Genomic DNA, 26,366 nt, shown 5'->3' on the forward strand with positions numbered 1-26,366 from the left:
GCAATTCCACTCAAGTCTACTTACGAGTAAGCCCCATTAAATTAAATGGGATTTATGCCCATGTAAGTGTGTATAGGACTGAAGCCTAACTGAGATTAATCCATCCTTGTGGTGGTGGTATTTGCTTGTTTATTTTGCAGAGCATCATAATGCTCAAGGAACTAGAGCGTTCTCTTTGGATCGGGGAGATACCTCTATGCAGCCTGGAAGAACCTGCTATTTTTTATCAGTTATTTTGCCTATAACGTAAGCATTAAAGGAACTTATGTCTCAAATGAATGCCATAAGGTCTGTCAAGCACAGGGCCAGATAAGAGAGCGACTATATATATATAGTTAATATAATACTACTAATGTATTTTTTAAACATCTGAAAAGTGTTTAGGTACACTGCTGATGCTTAAATTGTTTCATTCAGATCCTCTCCTTTATTTTATGTTGATTAAATATCAATTAGTGGGGGGGAAAGGAAGAGTTGAGTTTTAATAAGTGTGTGTACTTATCCATCCAAAACAATATTCAACACAGGCTGCTTGATTAACTGATGCTGATAACAATGCATAATCAGCTACTTTGTCATAGTTTTATATTCAAGGTTGTTGGGTGTTTAATTGGCACAGTGCAAGATAGCCTATAGCAAGTTAATTAGATAGTAATTAGACCTCCAAAAATACTAATCAAAAATACTAAGTGGCATTTAATAAGTATGTTAAGTATCCTTCTTAACGTTGGTTATCTTGTTTGGCAGCAATTAAACTCCGAACTTCTGTGGAGTAGATTACGAAACAAGTTTTAATTCAATTCAGTTAATGCAAATTTGAATTAATTACAATTCAGAATTGAGCATACAAGATGAGGCTCCTACATAAGTGTTATATCTTAGTAAATATATATTTGATAGACAAGCTTGAAGCAATTATAATAACCGTTGTTAATAATAATTTTTTAAAAAGAATTAAGTTAAGTCGTATTTTAATGGGGCAGATTATGAAATAACCGTGAGCTAAGAGGATCCTCCAAATCCATAGAAATTGGGGCTTAAATACCATTGATTGTATTCCATCTACTGGCTTATCAAATCCAAGATGGTGATGCTTTGTCAAGAAAAACAGTAGCATAAACTCTTTTACTTTGAAAAATGAGTTGCTATTGCAGTTTGCAGCACATAGGTGCAGTAGCTTCCCATAATGCATACACCAAAATAGTGGCCATGAATATAGTTTGTTCATATAAAGGGTTATGAATAAAGGTCTAATACAGCTGCTAGCTGTAGAATTATATGACTTAATTGGCCTTTGTAGCTAGTTATGGGATGACAGGAAAAGCAACTGAAAGTGAACATATGTTTTAGCAGGCCTATTGACTTCTTCATGGCTGCTTGCAGGGACTGGACCTGCACACTCTTTTGATGGTTCAGATATGGCTGTTCAGGGAGAAGAGGTGCACTATGGTTTCATACTTTGCTTTCGCTCGTTTCTGTACCCTCTGTAAATCTGCCCTGTGACACGCAAGGTAGAAAGGCGGGAAGACCCCTGTAGGTGAGATTTACAGACACGGCAATGATAATTGGCTGACCCAGGAACAACCCCATGCAATGATGAATTCCCTTAAAACAGCTAATGAAAAGAGATAGACAGCAGTGCAGACAGGAAACAGCAGGAGCAGTCAACCCTTCCTGAGGGGAGGCAATAGAGCGACAGAGCTCTAAGCAATGAGGGAATGATGAGTATAGATTCTCATCCTGTTTAAAAGTCGCTTGGTGGGGAAGAGAGACACACGGGGTCAGTGATGGTGATGCCCCAAACATCTTGTACTACTTCTGACCCATTTAGCTTTCCTGAGATGGAATAATTACCCACTTACTGGTGTTAAAAGGGCTAGTCCACAACTCCATTTACTTCCATACAGCGTTTAATTCTGGAACGTTCTGACAATATCTGTGTCTCTGCCTAGCTTCATAAGCAACCAAGAAGTGCCTGGGCCTAGTCAGCGGGGGTGTCTGTAGCTCCAGCCTCAGAGAACTGCCTCCTCCTTCTCCTTGCAATCCCACTTACCTTGTAACCTTGGTTGATGCCATTGATGAATTGGGGGCTGGGAGGGTTCCAGGTGAAGCGGATGGTGGTGGAGTTGGTGGCTTCGGCCTGCACATTACCCGGGGAGACAGTGGGAACTGTGCGAAGGGAAGTGGAAAGGAGGCACCTCAACATGAGTGGATGGAGGAATGGGAAACAACATTGGAAGTGACACCATCTCCCTGGTTGGGCAACCCGCCGCCCCTTTGCACCCACCAACTCTACATTCAGAATTAAGGCTCCGGTAGTGTTGTAGTACATTTTGACGTGCAGGCACTCATCACGACAGTCCCCACAGCTACACCCCCAAGGAGAGTCCAAAAATGAAGGGAGCTCTGTTGATCCCTGTCAACAAGCCAGTTCTAACTGTTTTCATCTCCACCAGGAGGAGGCCTTTTGTAAAGCGAATGGGTCTTAATTGCCCATTCAAGACCAAGCCGCCCCAAAATACTTTGCTTTAGAACAAGGAACAAAATATTGTTGCTGGGAAAATTCATTTCTCCACAGCTACTGTAAGGATTGCAGCTAAGTTCAGAGGGAACAGGGAATTAGTGTCCCAGCTAATAAAAAAGAGCTGGTGTTGCATCCCTATGAGCCCTGGCTCTCCTACACCACTGTTAAGGCTTTAATTGTGAATCTGGACTTTGAGGGATGTGGTGATCCGTTTCTTGTCATCAGGGTCCTGAACCTTCAATAAACACCCTGCCCCCACAAGAGAACGTATGTCATTAGGCCTATTATAATCCCCTTCTAATCTTTTTGGGCCAATGGAGACAAATTAACCCAGAGCCGTCCCCACTTCCTGCCCCCTCATGTCGCAGTGCCACAACTTACCACCCTGGAGGGTCCACTCGGTGACTTTGGCACTATAGACCCCCAGCCCAGCACTGTTGTATGCAGCCACTTCAATCTCATAGTTGGTCCAAATGATCAGGTCCTCAAGCAGCAGGTTGTTGACGTCAGCATTGGTGATGTTCCTGAACTGGTAGCCAACAGGCAGGCCAGCCAGGCAAAATCTTGGTAAGGGATGAGAGGCAAAGTGTCAGGTTAGAAACAATGACTTCATCTGTTGGGAAGTTCAAATGATGTGGCAACCCTCTGCTCTTCCAGTTTCAGTCCAAGCCAGGGGGTTCATGGAATTGTCCCAATCCAAAGTTTATCCACCTAGAAATGGATCCATCCAATCTTGTGTTGTGCTCACCCACCTGATAATGTAGCCCTTGAGGATGCCGTTCTGGTGGTTTTCAGGTGGCGGCTGCCACTGGATCATGATGGACTGGTTAGTGCGGCCACTGGCAATGACGTTCTGCGGGGGTGCTGTGGGAGGTTCTTCGGGAAGGGAAACCCTGAAGAAGGGGAGAAAATACGGGAGACATGTTGTCGGGCTGGTCCTGCGTTGGGCTAAACTCTCAAAGCTATGTCAACCAGCCTTGCCAGGCAATGTCGAACCCAGCCATGCCACGGTATGGGCCCAGGTACCGTCCTGTGCACACACATATTCTTTTCTCATTGTGTGTACATTTGCTCATGTCAAGCCTCCTTACGCCATACCTTGATATACTAAAGAAAGCGAGTATCTCTGGTCATGTTAGGCTCTTCAAATGGTCATACCACACAATGTCGGATGCACAGCTGGTTATAAACGAAGCCCTACCATCTAGCCAGGCTGCAGAGCCATGCTATTCCTTTTGTACAAGCCACCATGCCAAGAGGCCACATGTCACCAGCACAGTCTCTTACTGCAGCAACAACCATCTTTTTGCTGCATAAGTCAGAACCAGGGCAAATGCCCACCTATTCATATCATGCTTGGCTCACTTCTCTCCCAAATGAGCCCTGGCACAGACATATCTCTAGCTTCATTCCCAGCCCTCCCCGCTCCCCCTTGCAATTAAACCACCCCTGCAGCTGCCTGTCCAGGGTGTGCCCACCTCACCTCTCAGTGTCCTTGCTGAACTGGCCTTTGCCCACATCATTGACAGCACATAGTCGGAACTGGTATGAGCGGGAAGGAACCAATCCTCTCACCAGCACTGAGGTCACCTCTGGGTCTGCACTGGCCACGAGCGCTGTCCAGGGAGCATCTGTGAGGCACGGAGAAAGGCAGTACTGAGGCAAGTGATCATGGAGGAATCAGAATGATACAATGGACTCCACCCTGTTGTTGATTGTGCTTATTCACTTCCTTGTCCCTCTGTAGTTAGCTTCCTCTATACAGGAGTCCCATGGACTGGATTTTGCCCAGGAGGACAACTCAGAATTTGAGGAGGAAGCCCTCACCCCTGCCAGTCCTGCCTCAGGAGTGTAAAGTGTCTCACTAACTTTATGGCTAGGAGCCAGTTCTGCTCCCCACTGCACTCAAAGGAGAACTGCTGTATGGAAGGAGCTGTGCTGTTTTTGCCGGGGGGGGGGAGGGGGACGACACTGTCAGGGCTTGGCCAGAGGGGTAGAGCGAGGCAGCAGTGCCAATAGGGTTCAGAAAAAACAGCTGTAAGCTGGGAACCAAAGTCAAAAAAGGGAACAGCTGCACCAATTGAATTCCCAACGCGTTTCGACACAGGTGTTTATCAAGGGAATGACAAACCCTTGGAGACTTTTCTGGAGGATTCCCTCTCCCTTACTTCTTCCAAAGAAGTGGCGCGAGGCAGCCCTTTTGGCCCTGGAGAAGCCTCTCCTACTGTGGGCTCACTTATAATTCAGCGGCAGTGATGGAAGGCTGATACAATTTGATACAAAGGGGGTGTAAGCCTTGAGCACATACTACAATGTACAATTGAGAAGCAATAAATGGCAAGTTGGAAAAGTCTTTAGAATCAGCCTAGGTAAGAAGCCACCCATAGGAACATTGGAAGCTGTCTTATACTGAGATCAGACCCTTGGTCCATCTAGCCCAGTACTGCCAGCACTGGCTGGCAGCGGCTCTCCAGGATTTCAGGCAGGAGTTTTTCCAGCCCTACCTGGAGATGCTGGGGATCGAACCTGGGACCTTCTGCATGCAAAGAAGGGGCTCTCCCACTAAGCTACAGGCAGGAAATTAGGATCCCCTTGATCCCTCGCTTTCTCCCACTCCCACCCGGCCTCTTTCCCAACAGCTTTGAGAAGGGATAACAGCCCAGCTCTGTTGGGCCATGGCTCTGGCTGCACCAGGTACCTCTGCATGGCAGGAAGATGCAGTGCCTTACTGTTCTCGGAGACCTCAAGGACGTAACGCAGCAGTGGGCTGTTTCCATCGAAGGGCTTGGTCCATGTCAAGTTGATGGCACGTTTCTCTACAGTGCTCAGTATGGCAATGGGGTTTTCAGGTGCGTGTGGGAGCTGCCTGATGAGGAGGATGGTAAAAGAAACCAATCTTAGAAACTGTGAGGAGAGGAAAGCCCCAAAGACAGGGTGCTGCCCATTGGGAAAGAGAAGCCATTTGGTGACTGCCCCTGGACACCAAGGTGCTTCCAGGCTTTTATTGTGCAATCACACCGCCTCATTCACAGAATTTTACGCTGCTGCTGCTGGTGAAGTTCAGGCAATGTTGTCTTCCATTTTTAGGCCTACCATGCTTTTCCACTGCCTTGTCCATCTTTTTTCTTAGCAGACAAATATCTGCTAAGGAAGAAAAGACAGAATAGCTGCACAGTGCCTTTTGATTTTGAGAGACAGGAGCCTCCTGGAAAACCCCAGTGCACTTAGCGCATCAACATGGCTGGGCCATGGTGTCTGCATGGAATAAGCAGCAGCTCGGGGAGTCAGAGGAGTCAGTAGTGGGTGTCTTGCTTAATTACATGTGCAGATGGATGTAAGACACTGAGGGCACAGCCCTATGCATGTTCAGGCAGAAAAAAGTCTACAAATCCCAGCATGCCCTAGTCAGCAATAGTTGGGTGGTTTTCTGACTTTTGTGCAGTTTTCCTCCATTCTAAAAGGCTGAAATGCGTCCCCTATGGCTTAGTTTTAAGCTACAATATGCAGGTTGTCCCCCAGTCTGACGTAGCTCCTAATGCTTGCCTTCAGGAGTTGGCCCTTACCGGACTCGCAGGTGGGCGCTGCGAGAGTCATTGCCTCCAGCAGACACCACTCGACAGGTGTAGGTGCCAATGTCGCCTGACCAGGTCTGGGCAATGTGCAAAGTGCCCGTGTTGTCCAGCCGCAGGCGTGGCACATTCTCCACGTTCAACATGGCTCCATCCTTCTCCCACATGTACCTGGGGGTGGGAGGAAAGTAAGATAGGGTGATGAAGGTTCCCCCACTTCCCAAACCTCTCCCTGCCTCTGGAGATTGCGGTTGGAGCCCATGACTTCTAACAGCAGTCTGCCCAAAGCCAAGCTCCCAAGACCTAAAAGCAGCTCATCTCTCAGAGCTAATTGCAGCTCCTTCATTCCCTTCAATCCTTTCTTGCTTCTGAAGCAATGGCTTCCAAATTGTCTTCTAGGGTACTCTGGAGTAGGGATGTTGGAGAAATCCGCAACGGAATCAAATGAGTTTGGATTTATATGAACGTGACCTGCACACTCTGCAGCAAACCAGCGTTTCCCGAGTCTCATGGATTCCGTGGACTTGTGGACCATTTTTTGAAAACTTTCCAGAATTTTATGCAAATTTAATTGTAGAAAAATGCATAAAATAAAAACACTGGCCGAAAATGCACATTTCCCCCATAGGCTAAAGCATTAAAATGCAAATTTGGGGGGATTTGTGCATGCAGGGGATTTGCACATTTTCACAGGTGCAAATGTGTGCAAATGAGAAATTGTGCACGGGAAATAGGAAAAATGTCTGTCAATGAGCAGATGAAGGAATGAAAGGCACCTGACAATCCATGCAACGCAGACAAAATGGATATTACATAATCCGTACATCCCTACTCTGGGGTTCCTAAGAAGCTTCTCAGCGGTTGCTCAGTGAGAAGCTCAGTCATTATGATAGGCAAGCTTCCCTGGCAGACAGCTTGCCCACTGCTAAGGATCTTCCCCTGCAGTTCACAAGTGTGCAGGGCATGCTGGGTGTCTCTTAGGATGCACCCTAAAAGGCACCCAGCATGCTGGGCAACAGTGAAGCCTAACAGGCCTGGCCAATACCCTGTGTGGGAACATAAGATGAGGGAAAAGGAGGAGGGTAGTGTTCTCAAAGAGAAACCAAGGTGCAGAATACAGTTTTGGTTTCTCTTCAAAAGAAATGAACCAGAGTAGCTGCTGAAGATGAGTTACAATACTCAAAACGTGTTTGGCCATAAATTGTTTTCTATGTACCCCTTTGAGATCTCCTTCCCTTCTGTTCCTGCACTTGGTGCCATCCCTTCTTTCCTTGCTAGTCCCCTGGACAAGCTGAGTATGTGCGCTGTGCAGTACACAGGAGTTCCCTGGGAGACATGCGGGACAAGTCAGTGCAAACAGAGGTTTCTTCAAGGTCAAACGTTTGAAAACCACTGCTCTGAGGAAGAGTGTGTCATTTCTGTAAGGAGGGCCTGCATGTATTTCACAATGGTGACATGCAAGCACATCATTTGTTCCTGGGCACAGAATACCTGGAGCATCTCAGCTTTCATTAAATAAAATTTTTAAAAGGTTTGAGAATATGTGGCCAATGCCTGGCAAAGCCTCAGAAGCAAAGCAGGAGGCTGAACAGGATCTCCAGTCATTAGCATCCTGCACAATGCTTTGCCACTCCCCATGAGAAGCAGAGGCAGAATAAATTATGCAAAATAAGCAAATGTGTGCATAATTTATACAGGTTTGTAGAATTCAGCTTTTTCTTGGTGCAGATTTTTTTAAAGGGTTCACACAACATTGACTATTGATTCCTGCCCTTCTCAGGACCAGCATCTCGTGCCATAAGGACCTTGTTGGAGTCCAAGAAAGGTTCATTGTGACTTTCTACCTTCACACCAGTGAGAGAACACGACAGGTTTGTCTCAGCACCAACACTAAGCCAGGCACCAGGTGGCAATGTAGGCCCATGAGTTTGCACAGGAGCTCTTTGTATTATGCTTCCCTGCATGTGTTCTTAAGGCATGTGAGGAAGTGGCTGGAAGATTCTTGGTTTTGTCACACTGTAATACTTCAAGATGAATCTCAGACAATTGTTCTCAGATTACAAAGAAGGCTAGGGACTGGTCACTTTCAAAGTGCTTAATTTGCAAGAAAAATGGTGCCAAGGCTATAATCTGTGCAAATCTATGCTAGCAGTGGCCAGGAGAATATTCTTCTCTAGCAGAAGATACCCAAGGCATTACTAGCCCACTTGATTTGTTCCAGAGCTAAACTCTGCCACTGAAAATAGGTACTGGAGCCAAGCATTGCTCCCAGTTACTCTACATGCTTCTTATAACAGATAGGCAATTTGTGCTCCTCCAGATGTTGTTGTATTGCACCTCCCATCAGGCCTAGCCAGCATAGTCAATGGTGAGGGATGATGGGGGTTGCAGCCCAACAACTTCTGGAGGACCACAAGTTTCCCACCCCTATCTTACAAACATTTTAGTAACATTTTAAAGAGCCCTCAGGTAAGGAGGGCTCTTTAAAATCATTACTGTAAGGGGCTCCATCATTACTGTAAGGGGCTTGGGAAGTATGTCCTCCCCCTGCTGGTGGGGTGGGGGGTGGAGGCTTGTTGTGACTGTTTCTTGCGGCTGGCAGAATTGCCCATCTTTCTCTCTCTGCTGCTCCTTCCCCATTTTGTACTCCAAAGCTGCCAGCTTCATTGATAGATATTGCCCTTCGCACACTTCCTTCCTTCATGTTTGCCACGGTCCAGATGGGACAGGAACCTCTACTTACCGAACTACCACACTGGGGTCATGGGTCACTCCACAAGTCATGGAAGCCTTGGTGCCTTTGATGACACTTTGATCCTGAGGTGGGTTGGTGATGCGTGTCCGGGCTGCAGACACAGAAGGCATGCAGACTTCATCAGAAACCAGGTGGAAAAGGGACAGGACAACAGAGGTGGTTGCTGTGCAAGCCAGGGATCAGTGTTTGGCCTGCTAGGTTCAGCTGATAACAGCTCCTTTCTTGTAAGATTTTGGGGCAGGAGCCCCCAAAGTCATGTTTGCCATGTGGTAATTGAAATGGCCACAAAACAGTCTCGTTACTTGATGGACTCATAAAAGACTGGACTTGAAAGAGGCCTCAGCGCCATCTAGTCCAACCCTTTGCTGCAAGGCTGAATCATCCCACCTGCTCCATATATACCAAATAGCACAATCCAGACTTTGCACCAGAAAACTGGTGTACTGGTGCAGGGATGTACAGGAATTTTGTTTCAGTTAACCACTCCCCCACCCAGCAGAACATGCCCCGTTCGCAACTCCAAATACAATCGCATTTTTCAGGCAAAGATTGCACATTCTCAAGCTTGCATTCACAACATGCATCGTTTTTTTTTTTTTTACAGCACAATTTAAAATGTTTGTTTTTTTTAAAGAAAAGACGCATTTTCACACTGTAATCAATGGAGGAAAATGCACATTTGGGTGCTTACTTTAAAAAATGTGCACTTTTCCTGTTAGAAAAACAAAAGACTCTCACATTCAGGGATGAGAACGAGGTGAACCAAGCATTAAAGTGGAAAATGGAGAACCTTGATGAACTCAGACATCATGGGTTCTCCCAGCCCTGATGTACTGCAGCTCCGAATCCAAGCCATACCCCACAGGAGAAGCATCCATCTGCTCCTTTCCACACTGGAACGATCCTTGGTTCCAAACAAATGACCTTCATTTAGATTCCCTCTCACATACAAAGTCATTCTGAAACCTCCATCACCTGTCAGTTATCACAGAGAGGGCTTTTTCATCAGATGCAAGCTATGTATCTCCCTATCTGTGTACATCTGTAAATGGAAAGGGGGGAGAGACTAATATACTGACATATCTTAATTAAGTCCGGGTAAAGCATATCTTTCATATAGGAGCCTATGTTCAGGCCAAAAGGCAGGATAAAAACAGATTTACTACCAAATAAATACATGCATACACGCGCGCGCGCACACACACACACACACACACACACCCATGCACATATTCCCAGGGAAATAACCACCCATAGATTCCCAGAGCATGCTTCTCCCATTGTATATTTCCTAGGCAGGGTATTTTTGCCTACAAGGTCAGGAGGGGGCACTGATTCACCTCAGTCTGGAGTGCAGTAGACCTAATTGCAATTGCTCTATTAAACAAAGTCAGAGTTGCTTTGGAGAGAGATGGATGTGCGCTCAAAACTAATCTGACACCCACAGTCTACATGCACCAGTGATTTTAGACTGTGTTAGTCCCTTGCCTGGCTGCATAGCAGACTGACCTGGAAAATGAAGTTCCTATGTTTTCCATGCCTTTGTGACTCCTCCTCCTGGATCAAGTTTTTAATTTTGTTTCTTAATAAATGATGCATTTTTATGATTGCACTAATACACACCCCAAATCAATTTGATTGAGAGACGAACTACACAAGACAGGGGAGTTCAGTATTTCATCCTCTGCCGGCTGCCTACAGAACAGGGGAAGGGACAGGAGGCTGTTAGAGTGGGGAACCTCACCCCAGACAACCAGCTCAGCAGATGCCTCATCAACTCCACGGGAATTGGTGGCTAGGCAAGTGTAGCTGCCAGCATCTGAGATTCGTGCAGGGCTGATTAGGAGGCTTCCTGACTCCAGCAGCGTAAAACGAGGAAGCTGCACTGAGCCACTCGCCAGGATCCGTTCACCTGGAGGAGAAAGAGGCAATGCTTGTTGTTAGGCCAACAATGACAGGTGACTTGCTTCCAATGGCATTTGCCTAACTACCAGTCCTGACCTCCACTCTTCCATGTAGCTCTGTAAGTCAAGCAGCAAAGACAGAAAGACTCTTCAGACTTGGAGGAAAGGTTTCCTTTTTATATGTATTGATGAGCCCCAACCATGTCCATGTTTTAGGAATTCAGAGGGCCCATGGTAGCAAAAGTCATTTCTACGGCACATCACAAACACTTTGATTTGGCTTGTGATGCAGCCTGGGGCGTGGGTTTGTATGTCAGGACCGAGGAATGTCAGCAGCCTTCCACGAAGCCTAGTGCTGGTATACCAAGGGAGTCAGGTGAAGTCTCAGATGCACTAGCATAGGAGCACAAGACTGAAACTTTGGGTCAGTTCAGAGCCATCTCATCCTCTGTCCACTGATGCTTTTGAGTTGATATCATCTCCCTTCGTCTATCTCATCAGATAATTCAAGCACTTAATCCTATGCCCTGACTCCACCAGGAGGCAAAGAATCAGGATATGGGTCATAGATAACTGGGCAGGGAATCTAGCTAGCCTAAGGCCTTGCCTGAAGGTGATTCATCAGGTTTGCTAGCACCTTCCAGAGTCTTGAAATACAGTCTCCATACCTCCTTTGCCCACAGCTTTCTTTTTTCTCCCTCTTACACCAGAGGCATCTAGCAGCAACCGAGAAAGCCCGGTCCTTCTGAAGGAAACTCTCTGATCTAAAGCCACATCTGGAATAAACTACTTGGACATCCATCGTGTATCTGGTCAAGCTTATCAGTATGAGGTCCATAACAGGTGGCTCGAGATCCCCACTTCATGGACAGTCTATAGCTGCCTTCCCCAACCTGGTGCCCTCCAGGTATGCTGGACTACAACTCACATCTTCCCCTCCAGATGGTACCAGGTTGGGGAAGGCTGGTCTGTAGGTGCAAGGAGGCCTCGAGCATGTGAACTTGCCTCATAACAAGGCAGGCCATTGGTCATTCAAGCCTAGTATTGTCTCCTCTGTCTGGCACTAGCTCCCCAGGGCCTCAGGCTGTGGGCCTTCCCATCACCTGCTACCCGAGAGCCTTTGTCTTTCAAGTGGAGAAGGCAGAGATGGCACCTGGGGCCTTCTGCATGCAAAGCACGTGCTCTGCCCCTGAGCTACAGGCCCTTTGAAGAGATCTTACTTACTTCCATGCCTGATTCTTACAAACAGCTTTGTAAAAATGTGAATCGTTTCCCAACTCACCATTACCTTTCTGCCAGGTGATAGCTGGTCTGGGAGCCCCTGAAGTCTCACAGCTGAGCACCACAGCCATCCCGTCAATCACTGTGCTGTCCAGGGGCCCTTTGGTTATGTTGGGGGCAATGCCTGTGGTGGGGGAAAGAGGCAGGGTAAATGCCTATGGGATGGGTTGTAAATTGCCTAGCAGTCAGCACAAAGGAGCATCCATTTTTCCTTCCCCCACCCCTCTGGACCCACCATTGCTGAACAGGAGATAAAAGAAAGGTGAGAAGGAGCTCTAAATAAGGCCCCAGAACACATGGTGCTTTGAATGCACCTTGTGCAGGCCCCCTCCTCCCCAACCCCAAATGACCCCTCCCAAAAAGCATCCATTTTGCTCCTCGAAACAACATCCTGTCTACGATAGCCTCACTCTGCCCCTGAAAGTTTGCTTCTCATAGAATCATAGAACAGTAGGGTTGGAAGGGGCCTACAATGCCATCGAGTCCAACCCCCTGCTCAATGCAGGAATCCAAGTCAGAGCATCCCTGACAAATGGCTGTCCAGCCTCGTCTTGAAGGCCTCCAGTGTGGGAGAGCCCACCACCTTCCCAGGTAATTGGTTCCATTGTCATATTGCTCTAACAGCCAGGAAGTTTTTCCTGATGTTCTGCCGGAGTCTGGCTTCCTGTAACTTGAGCCTTTCTTCCGTGTCCTGCACTCTGGGATGATCGAGAAGAGATCCTGGCCTTCCTCTCTGGGACAACCTTTCAAGTACTTGAAGAGTGCTATCATATCTCCCCTCAGTCTTCGCTTCTCAAGGCTAAACATGCCCAGTTCTTTCAGTCTCTCTTCATAGGGCTTTGTTTCCAGTCCCCTGATCATCTTGGTTGCCCTCCTCTGAACCCTCTCCAGCTTGTCTGCACCCTTCTTAAAGTGCAGTGCCCACAACTGGACACAGTACTCCAAATGAGGCCTAACCAGTGCTGAGTAGAGGGGAACTAGTACTTCCCGGGATTTGGAAGCTATGCTTCTATGAATGCAGCCCAAAATAGCATTTGCCTTTTTTGCAGCCATGTCACATTGTTGGCTCATATTCAGCTTGTGATCGACAACAATTCCAAGATCCTTCTCGCTTGTAGTGTGGTTGAGCCACGTATCCCCCATCTTGTAACTGTGCATTTGGTTTCTTTTTCCGAGGTGCAGAATTTGGCATTTATCCCTATTACATTTTATTCTGGTGTTTGTTTTCTGCCCAGCGCTCCAGTCTATTAAGATCACTTTGAATTTTGTTTCTGTCTTCCAAAGTATTAGCTATCCCGCTCAATGTTGTGTCATCTGCAAATCTGATCAGCATTCCCTGCACCTCCTCCTCCAAGTCATTAATAAAAATGTTGAAGAGTACTGGGCCCAGGACTGAGCCCTGCAGTACCCCGCTCGTTACCTCTCCCCAGTTTGAGACGATCCCATTGATAAGCACTCTTTGAGTCCGATTCTGTAGCCAACTGTGGATCCACCGGATCGTTGTTTCATCTAGCCCACTTTGAGCTAGTTTGCTCATCAGGAGATCATGGGGCACTTTGTCGAAACTTTTGCTGAAGCTGAGGTATATTATGTCTACAGCATTCCCACAGTCCACAAGGGAGGTTACCTGATCCAAAAATAAGATCAGATTCATCTGGCAGGATTTGTTCTTGACAAATCCACGTTGGCTTCGAGTAATCACGGCATTGTTTTCAAGGTGCTTACAGATGGATTGCTGTATAATCTGCTCCAGAATTTTCCCAGGGATTGATGCCAGACTGACTGGTCTGTAGTTCCCAGGTTCCTCCTTTTTACCCTTCTTGAAGATAGGGACCACATTAGCCCTCGTCCAGTCATCTGGCACTTCCCCCGTCCTCCAAGATTTCGCAAAGAGAATAGACAGCGGTTCTGAGAGTTCTTCTGCCAGTTCCTTTATTACTCTAGGGTGAAGTTCATCTGGCCCTGGAGATTTGAACTCATTCCAAGTAATTAGGTGTTCCTTGACCATATGCCTATGGATCTCAAGCTGCAATCCTGCCCCTTCAGCCTGTACTTCGCCTTTGCCAGGGGGGTCATAGACCCTCTTTTGGGAGAAGACTGAGCCAAAGTCGGAATTGAGCACTTCTGCCTTTTCTTTGTCATCTGTTATCATTTTGCCATCCTTACTTAATAGCTTATTCTGATTTGACCTTCTTCCTATCCTGCAGCCCAAGGGTCCTCTGTCAAAAATAACACTCACTTCCCACAGTGCTTTGCAGGATCCTTGCTGACAGGTCTATCCTGCTTCCTGCAGTACTACCCATTTCCCCACTAACCTGCCCTCTGCTCTGTGCTGTAGAGCTCCCCAACTATTAAACCCCCGATTCTCACAGTCCACCCACCCCTAGTGGTAGGTCCTGGAAAAAAAAAACTGGGATGCCTCCCTCCAGGGCAAGCTACAGGCAAATCACTCACTGACACCTACTGGTGACGGCCAGGTACGTGGAGGACTGCACCTCGCCGGCAGCATTGCGGGCAAAACACTGGAACATGCCCGTATCATCTGGCACCAGCCCACTGATCTGCAGGCTCCCGTTGGCAAGGAGCCGGAAACGGGCCAGCTTCTCCACTCCAAGCAGCACGGCATCCTTGTACCAGAACATGCTGGGTGGAGGCACACCTGCAATGCAAAGCATTTTTATGGTGTTATATAAATGCTGTGAATGGATTGAGATATACCAAAGGAAATAAAATAAAATAGAACAGACAGTGCCATTAGACAGTGATGGAGTAATGAGCGCTGACTTTTGCATGTATTGCCCTCTCGCTCCAATGCATTTCGTATCGTTGGAATCTTGACATGAGGTCTGTGTACACAGCTCTCTCTAAAGCACAGGTAGGCAATCTGTTCCCTCCAGGTGCTTTGGACTACAACTCCCATCAACCCCGACCAGCATGGCCAATGGTCAGGGATTATGAGAGTGGAGGGTGCTGGGTAGCCTATCCCTGCCAGCTTACTGGCTGAATTTCCATAACCCCCTCAGCCCACAGCGCATCCCTTCTGCTTTAAACCTACAATCCCTACACTTCTGACACTTGGGTTTCTTCCAGATGAGGCTTTTATTGTGCTATTGCCCTGCCTCATTCATGGAATGGTGTCCAGATGACGTCGTCTTCCACTGGTGATCCTTCCATGTTTTCCCACCACTTCTTCCATCTTTTTTTCTTATTGTAGAAAATCCATTAAGGAGAAAAAGATGGAACAGCTGCACCATGTCTTCTAATTGGTACCACAAGGTGCCCTCTGTCTGGAAGCATCCCGAGAGTCACATTTGGAAAACACATCTCTTGGCATCACATTCAAATCCCATGAATATGGCACTGGAGTCCAAAATACCACAGGGGCAATGGATATCTATAGCGGATCGAATTATACGCAAATGCAATTGGAAAAAGTCCCTCTGCTCTTTCCCCCTCTAAATCCCTGGTCAAACAATTTCAGTTTTGCTCCAATTATTGTAGAAACATGGACTTAATAATCCCAAGTAAAAAACAGAATCTTTAGATGAATCAACAAGGAAAAAAAATGGAGCTGCATAGTACAAGAAGCCTCAGGATCCCCTTATCTGGGTCCAACACAGAAAGAACACTTAGAGCAAGTCTCGGAGGAGTTTAGCACCCTGTTTTTGTGAACCGCCCAGAGAGCTTTGGCTATTGGGCAGTATAGAAATTAAATAAATAAATAAATAAAATTTAAGATCACAGTTGCCTATTTTCAAACCAATCTGCCCATACACTAAGACAGCCTTCCCCAAACAGGTGCCCTCCAGATGTTTTGGACTTCAGTTCCCATCAGCCCCAGTCACAATGGCCAATGCTCAGGAATGCTGGGAGTTGTTGCCCAAAACATCTAAAGGCACCAGGTTGGGGAAGGCTGCACTAAGATAATCTTCAGGGGTTCTCCTCCAGGTACCATCTGAGTGTGGCAAGAAGAGGCAACGGAAGAAAGGGCCTTAGCTGTTGTGGCCTCCTTTTAATAGAACTCTTTCCTCAGGGAGCCTCTCTTGGCACCTAATTTAATACTGTTTTGGTTCTGGGGGAAGACCCTTTTATTTTGCCAGGCTTTTAACATTTGAGTTTTCTTTTAGTATCTGACTTTTTTTCCTGCTGCTTTTACTTTGCTGGTTGTTTTATTGTATTTTTATGACCTTCTTGTAGTGTGAAACACTCTGGAAAGTATCCACTAAAGGGCAGTATATATACATTTGTAAAATAAATAAAAAACTGAAGCCTCCACAATATTCTTTGGGAACTCAATATCCTGGCTAGACTATTGGTAGAAAATGCCTGCTATGCTGTAAGCTCAGGCTGGTATCTTGCAGTTTAAGTTCACAGTTTCTTCTTCGCAGGCTTTGGAACTTTCTTGAGCTCCTTTCTCTGCTCATTTCACAGGGTGTGTGAATGTTGACATAATTTCACCTGCTGCGAATGAAGTTGCCATCCTGTTCTGGGCTCCTGTCTGAGGCTGTCTGCAGACTCAGGCACATGTCACTGTGTCACACTTGTTTTGTTCAGGCTGTCTTTTCAAGGTTACCTTTGCAGCTTGATGGGGGTAGAAATTTGCTTATGTTTATGTGAAAGGTTGTTGCTGTTGTTGTTTTTAAATGGGGAAGCAGCATGTGAATGGCAGGTGTTCTGCAACCCCTTCCTCACTCACCCCTGTGTTGAAATCTCCCAGATGGAGTTCTTATGGTAAACTGTTTGTTCAAATTCCCAGGTTTCTAGCATAGTGAGTGCTAGAATTGTACAATTAACTGCCCTGGCTTGAAGCTGAATTGATCCGGAAGATCCCTAACAAGTGAATGAGAAAATTACCTTTGGCCTGGCATGGAATCTGCACCACCTTCTCCATCTCAGCTGTGATGTGCCTCTCTGGTTCCTTGGTGAACTGGGGTGGCTCTGTAAGAGAGAACCCAAACCCGGGACTGTGTCCTTTGTACCAAACTATTAGCAGAACCCCCACTTATTTTATGGGAAAGAGCAATAGCCCAGTGGTGGAGCCTCTGCTTTGCATGCAGAAGGTCCCACATTCAATCCATGGCATCTCTGGCCAAAAGGATCTGGTAGCAGGTGATGGGAATGACCCCCTCCCCTCCCTGAGACAGGTTGTCAATCAAAATAGACTATACTGGGCTAGATGGACCCATGTTTTGACTGAGTGTACATCGGCTTACATATATTTATATATGTATTTTGCTGATACTTTTCAATCCAATGTTGTTGTTGTTTTTTACAAAGTTCACCCTTAGAGATCTAACAGCACCCAAGGCTGTCCCTATCATGAGGCTCTGTGAGCCTCTTGTCTCAGGCAGGAGATTGGGAGTGGCAGCAAAACGAGTACACCCCCACCACTTGTCCGAGCTCCTTCCACCACCATCTCCATCGCCATTTTAAACTGCCCAAAATGCAATGCCCAATGTGACAATGTCATTTCGGGCATTGCATTTTGGGGGATCTAAAATCGTGGCCACCTGCGGCACAGTCTGATGCTGCAGAGCTGAGCAGGAGCACAGCTCTTCCTTTAAAACCTGCTGATGCCATCACCAGGATCAGGAAAGCTAGGCTCGCTGAGTGGGGAGATGATGTGAGTGACTGGTATCAGGCACACTGGCAGAGACAGTGGGGTGGTAGCCTTGGGGCAGTGGCCCAATTGGGTGGGAAGCCTTTGCTTGCCCACCTCAGGCGGTGGCATGACTTGGGCTGAGGGTACCAGAACTTGAGTCAAAGTGCCCAGACTCATTGACATCCATGCTTCCTCCCACATCCTGTTTGCCTGTACCCATCCTTACCCAGCACAGAGAGATAGGCTCCCCGAACCACAGAGGGCACGCTACTGCTGCGCAGAACAGCTTCACACTCGTAGTAGCCACTGTCACTCAGCGAGGGATTGAGGATGGTCAGGCGCCGGTTGTAGTCGCTGATGCCAGAGGACACTGGGATCCCGCCCTTTTTCCAGATGATGTGCAGCTTGATGAGTGGCCTGGTTAGCAGAGAAGCCTGTGAGGAGGCAGCCCCTTTTCAATGGGGCCAGTGTCACTGGATGACACACCGGACGCCAAAGATCTCTACAACCTGAGGAAATGCATACCTAGTATCCCAGTTCAAGTGCAAATGAAATACGTGTAAACGCACATCAACCCTGGGCAAAGAGATTAAGCTCTTTTTATAGGTACAAAGTGTCTGGCATGAGGGACTGCAGGTGGAAAACATCTCTCACTGGATTACACTTCACAGGCTGATTGTAGTGTTAAGAGCCAGTGCAGTGTAGTGGTTACAGTGCTTGACTGGTACTTAGGAGATCCGGGTTCTAATCCCTACTTGGCCACGAAGTTCACTGGGTGTCAGGGGGCCCTAGCCGGCCTCTTTCAGTCTACTCCAGTAGCCAACTCCAGACACAGACAAAGGATTCTTTTCAAGGCTTTATTCCTTTTACAACTTAATAACTCTATCACCAGCGACTAAGCTATGAACAGCAGAGTAACCTATGCCCTGGGTTGGAAACAGGTGGTCCCCGTTTGAACGAGAATCACTTGCAGGCGAACTTATGGGCTAGGGAGAGTCCCTCCCCCTTTCACTTGGGTCCTCTGGACGCGACCGTTGCTTGTGCGCCAAACGGGCGCTATGCCTCCTTTCTGCGCCCTTCATAGCTCGTCGCTCCTTGCATCTGCGTCGAGCATCCAGCCAGCCCTCCTCCTGCGCTCTTTCACTCCCAGGACTGCTATCTATGTCTGGAATGCCGGCAGGAGGAATCTCTGCCAGCTGCAGGGCCTGGGAGGGATGAGTGCGCTCCTCTCCCACGGACGGCTATTCCTCCAAAGAATCAGAACTGCTCTGAGGTTCTATGGGCTCAGTGTCCACCCTGACACTGGGTGACTTTGGGCTCGTCACTGACTCTAAGGCTAACCTACCTTACACAGCCACTGTGAGGATAAAATGGAGAGGAGGTGGCGGATCATGTATGGTGCCTCGGGCTCTTTAGAGGAAAAGTGGGATATAAAAGTAATAAATAAATAATAAATAAATCTAAGTGGCCAAGAAGGGCAGGGGGTGGGGTGGGGGAGATGCTGGCAGAGCACATCTGACGGCCTAAAATGGGTTGTTTCTCAGATCGTAGCTTTGCACCCATGAATCAGTACTTCAATCCTGCTGGAGGGGTCACAGGTAGGGATGTCAGAGAATTTCGCCTCGAATCTCAGGGAGGCCAAATGCCAGCGCATTCAGCCCCCCGAAATCGGTGGCGAAATGGTCTACGCCCCCGCCCCCCCCGGACGGGACTTACCTTGGGCGAATCTTCCTGGCGGCGGTGGCGGCGGTGGCGGTTCGGTGGCGGCGGCTGCGGCAGCCGGTCTTCTGACTGGCTGCCGCCGCCGCCATTTCCAGTAAAAAAAAAACACGTGATAGGCTACGTAAAGATTTACGTAGCCTATCACGGCTAGATTTTTAAAAAATACCGTGATAGGCTACGAAAATGTTTACGTAGCCTATCATGGCTGAGTAAAACAAAAAAAACACAACCGTGTGTATGCAAATGGAGGCGCCCATGGGCGCCGCCATTTGCGTTCCTTATTTTGGCACGTCTAGTCTACATAAACATTTACGCAGACTACGGCGAAAATAAGGGGAACGCAAATAGCGTAGCATCTACGCTATTTGCGTTCCCCTTATTTTCGCCGTAGTCTACGTAAATGTTTATGTAGACTAGACGTGCCAAAATAAGGAACGCAAATGGCGGCGCCCATGGGCGCCGCCATTTGCATACGTGCAGTTTTTTGTTTTACTCAGCCATGATAGGCTACGTAAAGATTTACGTAGCCTATCACGGCTGACTGCAGGGATGCAAACGGCGGCGGCTATGGCCACCACCATTTGCAGACCTGGACAGCCAGGATCCAGGGGGGGAGGGGGGGAACGCCTCCCCCCCAGCCAGAATTTCGGGGGGGAGGGACAGAGCGCCTCCCCCCACCTCGAATTACATTTCGTTAAAAGGTAAGTGACTTTCGTACATCCCTAGTCACAGGGGCTGGAGCAGAACCCACTGTGGTTTTGATGCTCTATGGGGAAGCGGGCTTCTGCCAGACCATGTGATCACCTTCTAAGTTCCATAGCCACTCTGCCTTACAGTCACCCACAGCCACGAGATGTCAGCTGCAGAGCATGGTGGCGAGGTAGAGACTTACCTGGCATTGGCCACGCACTCCAGGGTCACTTCTGAAGTCCCAGAGACTACACTGGTGTTGTGTGGTGGAATAATGATGGTTGGTGCAATGGGATCAGCTGGGCCACCTACATCTGAGGAAGAATGGAGTGGTATTGACACTGGACACTGGTTCATGCACAAGACAGAAACATTCACAGGCTGTAGTCCACACAGAAGGCACACTGGTCCTTTAAGAACTCCTCCCTCTGGTCTGAGCTATTGAGGAGCCCTAGCTTGTTTGGATCAATGGGATAGCAGTCTGAGCAAGCAGGAGCCACCTCTGTAGGCTGCTTTAAGCATCCTTTTGGAGTCAAAAGGTTTAAGAGGATTCTTAATTTTTTAGCCAAGCCTTACCATTCCTCCTAAACGTTCCCAGCATACATGCCTACACCACCCATCTCAGTGCCATGCTACACCAGCCTTACAGACTCATAGAATCATAGGGTTGGAAGGGGCCTACAAAGCCATCAAGCCCAACCCCCTGCTCAGTGCAGGAATCCAAACCAGAGCATCTCTGACAGATGGCTGTCCAGCCTCGTCTTGAAGGCCTCCAGTGTGGGAGAGCCCACCACCTCCCCAGGTAATTGGTTCCATTGTCATATTGCTCTAACAGTCAGGAGGTTTTTCCTGATGTTCAGCCGGAATCATTCTTCCGTGTCCTGCACTCTGGGATGATCAAGAAGAGATCCTGGCCTTCCTCTCTGTGACAACCTTTCAAGTACTTGAAGAGCGTTATCATATCTCCCCTCAGTCTTCGCTTCTCAAGGCTAAACATGCCCAGTTCTTTCAGTCTCTCTTCATACGGCTTTGTTTCCAGTCCCCTGATCATCTTGATTGCCCTCCTCTGAACCCCCTCCAGCTTGTCTGCATCCTTCTTAAAGTGCGGTCCCCAGAACAGGACACAGTACTCCAGAAGAGGCCTAACCAGTGCTGAGTAGAGGGGAACTAGTACTTCCCGGGATTTGGAAGCTATGCTTCTATGAATGCAGCCCAAAAGAGCATTTGCCTTTTTTGTAGCCATATCACATTGTTGGCTCATATTCAGCTTGTGATCGACAACAATTCCAAAATCCTTCTCGCTTGTAGTGTGGTTGAGCCATGTATCCCCCATCTTGTAACTGTGCATTTGGTTTCTTTTTCCGAGGTGCAGAACTTGGCATTTATCCCTGTTACATTTCATTCTGGTGTTTTCAGCTCAGCGCTCCAGTCTATCAAGATCACTTTGAATTTTGTTTCTGTCGTCCAGGGTATTAGCTATCCCGCCCAATGTTGTGTCATCTGCAAATCTGATCAGCATTCCCTGCACCTCCTCCTCCAAGTCATTAATAAAAATGTTGAAGAGTATTGGGCCCAGGACTGAGCCCTGTGGTACCCGGCTCATTAACCTCTCCCCAGTTTGAGACGATCCCATTGATAAGTACTCTTTGAGTCCGATTCTATAGCCAACTGTGGATCCATCGGATCGTTGTTTCATCTAGCCCACTTTGAGCTAGTTTGCTCATCAGGAGATCATGGGGCACTTTGTTGAAAGCTTTGTTGAAGTCAAGGTATATTACGTCCACAGCATTCCCACAGTCCACAAGGGAGGTTACCTGATCGAAAAATGAGAACAGATTTGTCTGGCAGGATTTGTTCTTGACAAATCCATGTTGGCTTCGAGTAATCACGGCATTGTTTTCAAGGTGCTTACAGATGGATTGCTGTATAATCTGCTCCAGAATTTTCCCAGGGATTGATGTCAGACTGACTGGTCTGTAGTTCCCAGGTTCCTCCTTTTTACCCTTTTTGAAGATAGGGACCACATTAGCCCTCCTCCAGTCACCTGGCACTTCACCCGTCCTCGATGATTTCTCAAAGAGAATAAACAATGGCTCTGAGAGTTTTTCTGCCAGTTCCTTTATTACTCTAGAATGCAGTTCATCTGGTCCTGGAGATTTGAACTCATTCAAAGTAATTAGGTGTTCCTTGGCCATATGCCTATCAATCTCAAGCTGCAATCCTGCCCCTTCAGCCTGTACTTCGCCTTTGGCAGGGGGCTCATAGACCCTCTTTTTAGAAGACTGAGCCAAAGTAGGAATTGAGAATTTCTGCCTTTTCTTTGCCATCTGTTATCATTTTGCCATCCTTATTTAATAGCTGAACCCCAATTTCTTTCCTTTGTCTTTTACTATGCACGTATCTGAAGAAAGCCTTTTTGTTGCTGTTAGCATCCCTCGCTAACCTCAGCTCGTTCTCAGCTTTAACCTTCCTGACGCCATCCCTGCAATTCTGTGCTACCTGCCTGTACTCTTCCTTTGTTCTTGGCCTTATCAATGGGACCTTCTCAAACTGGGGAAAGGTTAATGAGCCGGGTACCACAGGGCTCAGTCCTGGGCCCAGTGCTCCTCAAGATTTTTATTAATGACTTGGAGGAGAAGGTGCAGGGAATGCTGATCAAATTTGCAGATGACACAACATTGGGCGGGATAGCTAATACCCTGGAAGACAGAAACAAAATTCAAAGTGATCTTGATAGACTGGAGCGCTGGACTGAAAACACCAGAATGAAATGTAACAGGGATAAATGCCAAGTTCTGCACCTCGGAAAAAGAAACCAAATGCACAGTTACAAGATGGGGAATACGTGGCTCAACCACACTACAAGCGAGAAGGATCTTGGAATTGTTGTCGACCACAAGCTGAATATGAGCCAACAATGTGATGTGGCTGCAAAAAAGGCAAATGCTCTTTTGGGCTGCATTCATAGGAGCATAGCTTCCAAATCCCAGGACGTACTAGTTCCCCGCTACTCAGCACTGGTTAGGCTTCATCTGGAGTGCTGTATCCAGTTCTGGGCACCACACTTTAAGAAGGAAGCAAGCTGGGCAGGGTTCAGAGGAGGGCAATCAAGATGATCAGGGGACTGGAAACGAAGCCCTATGAGGAGAGACTGAAAGAACTAGGCATGTTTAGCCTTGAGAAGACTGAGGGGAGATATGATAGCGCTCTTCAAGTACTTGAAAGGTTGTCACAGAGAGGAAGGCCAGGATCTCTTCTCGATCATCCCAGAGTGCAGGACATGGAATAATGGGCTCAAGTTACAGGAAGCCAGATTCTGGCTGAACATCAGGAGAAACATCCTGACTGTTAGAGCAATACGACAATGGAACCAATTACCTACGGAGGTAGTGGGCTTTCCCACACTGGTCGCGTTCAAGATGAAGCTGGACAGCCATCTGTCGGGGATGCGCTGACTTGGATTACTGCATTGAGCAGGAGGATGGACTCAGTGGTCTTGTAGGCCCCTTACAACCCTACTATTCTATGATTCTATGATGAGAGTAGGGCCTTGGGTGGTGGTGGTGGTGAAATAGACTTTTGTGGAGACCAGTTTGCTCACACAAGAGATGGAACTTACCCAAGCCCTCCTATCAGGTCAGCAAAATGGAGCTGCCCTACAAGGTAGGCCTTTAGTTTTCCTTACATAGATTGGAAGCCCTTGGAAGAGCCAATTAAGAGCCAATGCTCACCTCAACCATGAAATTCTACTGAGCTCTGCCACCTGCTCCTCATCCCTAGCTGGGCATCAGAGAGGAAAGGAGAGAAAGAATGGAAGCAGCAGCAACAGCAGCAGCAGCAACAGGATAAGTGCATAAAGCAAAATAATTGCAGTGATAAACCCCTCCTCCCCCTCATGTGTTGGCTGGGATTGCAAGGCTGCTGATATAGCTGAATCCATAAAGGCGTGCACTATGGCGTTTACTACACACGGAGGTACAGCACTCCAGATTAATGGGGCAAAGCAGGGGGAGGGGGATATAAAGCCAGGTCTGGGAGACATAAAACAACTGGGAAGTAAATATCCTCCGGACGGGCTGAGGAATCAGAGGGCTGATTCCTGTGGATTTCACGTGTGCTGGGAGGATTCCCTTAGCGCTACATCCCGTATTGCTTCCCATGCTTGATGCTGAGGACAAGCATCCTGGTAGCAGGGAGACTGCATGGATGGTGCAGGGAGCAGAGATGGGGGCCTAAGCCAGTGATGTAATTAGAGCCACCGAGCTCTTGTAGCTGCGGCCCAAAGTGTCTAAATAAATTCGGAGCCGGCAGAAATGTTTAGTCAGCACCAGCCAGAGCTTCACCAGAGATTTACTGCAAATTAAATTTGGGCCCGAGCCAGCAGAAGCGACAGAGAAGCCAGATGCAAAGAGATGCCGGCGACAGGCTAAGCTTTAGGGACCTGTTGGGTCTACAAGAAAAACAAGCAAGACATAAACTACCTCCTTAGCCCATCTTGCATGCAGTTTAGGCTAATGTCACTCTTATTTTGTTAGCATCATGACACCTTGTGACCTGCACCATATTTATTCACACAGATCCACCAGACTGCACAAGGCTCTTGACCTCATGCATGGATCACTGAGGCAACAAGAAACTCAGGCTGCAATCCTATGCACATTTAAGAACATAGGAAGAGCCATGCTGGATCAGACTAAGGGTCCATCTAGTCCAGCATTGTGTTCACACAGTGGACAACCAGCTGTTGACCAGGAACCCACAAGCAGGGCATGAGTGCGATAGCACCCTCCCTCCCATGTTCCCCAGCAACTGGTATATATAGGCTCACTGCCTCTGGTACTAGAGGTAGCACATAGCCATCAGGACTAGTAGCCATTGATAGCCTTCTCCTCCAGGAATTTGTCTAACCCTCTTTTAACGCCTGGGAGTAAGCCTCACTGAACACAGTGGGACTTTCTTCCAAGTAAACATGGGAAAGATTGCACTGTTAAGTGACCGGCTGAAGCAGGCAGGGGCTCAACCACCTAGAACGGTCACAAGTTGATGCCTTGACCACTAGATGGAAGTGGTCAAGGCTTCCACTCCCTTTGAAAGAGAGAAGGTTCTTTGCAAGTAGAATCAGTGTGATCCAGCGGATGGAGAGCTTGCCTCTGATGCGGGACTGAAGTCTCACCTCTGCCATGGATTCATTGTACTTTGGATAAGACACACTCTTAACTGCATCTACAAACCTAGAATAAATAGAATGATCTCCCCTAAAGGGTTGATGGGAAGCAAACGTGGCAGAGATAGCAAAGCACTTTGTAAATGAACAGCGTTATGTTCATGGAAAATAGCAGCAAGACAGTGACAGACAGCCCGCTGTTTACTCAAGAAGAAGCCCCACTGAGTTCAGTATTCCCAAGCCAGTGTACACAGGATTGCAGCCTTAGTAACAAAAGGCCTGTGGCTTATTTCAGGTGCTCCAAAGGGAGGAGCATACACATAAAAACATGCATGTGCACACACGGCGGTAAATAAATATATGTACATCTCCCAATGGTTGCTTCCAGCAGATCCTGTAAAGTAGCTTGGTCTCATTGTGCGCTATCCCACGGCTGTTGCAAGTAAGGCTTGGCAGGTGGGCACAGGTGCTTAATCCTTCCCCTGCACCTGCTGAATTTCTGTCTTCCATGCAGCTGCTAAAGGCACAGAACCCTTGCCAGAAAAGCTATCAACTTTCAATTTGATGGTCTCGCCCACCTCACCCCAAGTGGCACTTACTCTCCACGGTGAGCGTGATGGGTTGGCTGGTTTTATTATCTCCATTCTTGTCATTCACGGCCTGCACATAGTACCTTCCAGCATCAGGTGCCACTGTTGACAGGATCACAAGAGTGTTCTCCAGCGTGATGGCTCTGAAGGGAACGAAGAATGTGTTTAGAGCTGAGCTCCATGATGGAAGACAGTCCTCCTTAATGGAAGTTGCTAGAGATGCATGCACCTCCACCCTACCCATCCAGATTTTTTTCCAAGTAGTGATTGGCTTAGGAATGCTGACCTCCCCTGTCCCAGGGGAGCAGAACCTCAGGCCCAAGGGCCAAATCTGGCCTTCCTGAGGACCCAATCCAGCTCCTCTGGGGTTCGCCAAAGAGCCATGTCCCTTTCCCCACCCACCAATCACCTGGTAGTTTCTTGGCTTTTTGTCCAGAAATGCCTCTCTTGAGGCAGAGGGCATCTCTACATTAAGGAAAAAACCTGCACCCTTACCAGGCTTTCTTCTGCTGGAGTCTTTCTGTGTTCAGTACGGGCTCCTTTAGACAGCGACCAACGGCGACCA

The 26,366-nt window shown here is 47.7% G+C and overlaps 1 protein-coding gene across 3 annotated transcripts in view; it reads right to left on the reverse strand.

Annotated features, from left to right (window-relative positions):
* SDK2 (sidekick cell adhesion molecule 2) overlaps window positions 1-26,366 on the reverse strand; it is a 178,089-nt gene that overhangs the window by 71,517 nt on the left and 80,206 nt on the right. For all 3 annotated transcript variants that reach the window (XM_084837570.1, XM_084837569.1, XM_084837568.1), the window contains 14 exons: window positions 25,811-25,944; window positions 20,250-20,361; window positions 17,862-18,052; window positions 16,888-16,971; window positions 14,498-14,692; window positions 12,041-12,157; window positions 10,593-10,760; window positions 8,837-8,939; window positions 6,088-6,264; window positions 5,254-5,390; window positions 4,008-4,155; window positions 3,277-3,417; window positions 2,906-3,087; window positions 2,054-2,169 (listed from right to left, as the gene is read on the reverse strand). In XM_084837570.1, the coding sequence (XP_084693696.1) occupies window positions 2,054-2,169; window positions 2,906-3,087; window positions 3,277-3,417; window positions 4,008-4,155; window positions 5,254-5,390; window positions 6,088-6,264; window positions 8,837-8,939; window positions 10,593-10,760; window positions 12,041-12,157; window positions 14,498-14,692; window positions 16,888-16,971; window positions 17,862-18,052; window positions 20,250-20,361; window positions 25,811-25,944 (2,005 nt within the window). The remainder of the gene's footprint in view (window positions 1-2,053; window positions 2,170-2,905; window positions 3,088-3,276; window positions 3,418-4,007; window positions 4,156-5,253; window positions 5,391-6,087; window positions 6,265-8,836; window positions 8,940-10,592; window positions 10,761-12,040; window positions 12,158-14,497; window positions 14,693-16,887; window positions 16,972-17,861; window positions 18,053-20,249; window positions 20,362-25,810; window positions 25,945-26,366) is intronic.

This window comes from Heloderma suspectum, chromosome 2 (assembly GCF_057233095.1).
Source record: "Heloderma suspectum isolate Gila_16-S chromosome 2, 16-S_ref, whole genome shotgun sequence".
Classification (NCBI taxonomy): Eukaryota; Metazoa; Chordata; class Lepidosauria; order Squamata; family Helodermatidae; genus Heloderma; species Heloderma suspectum.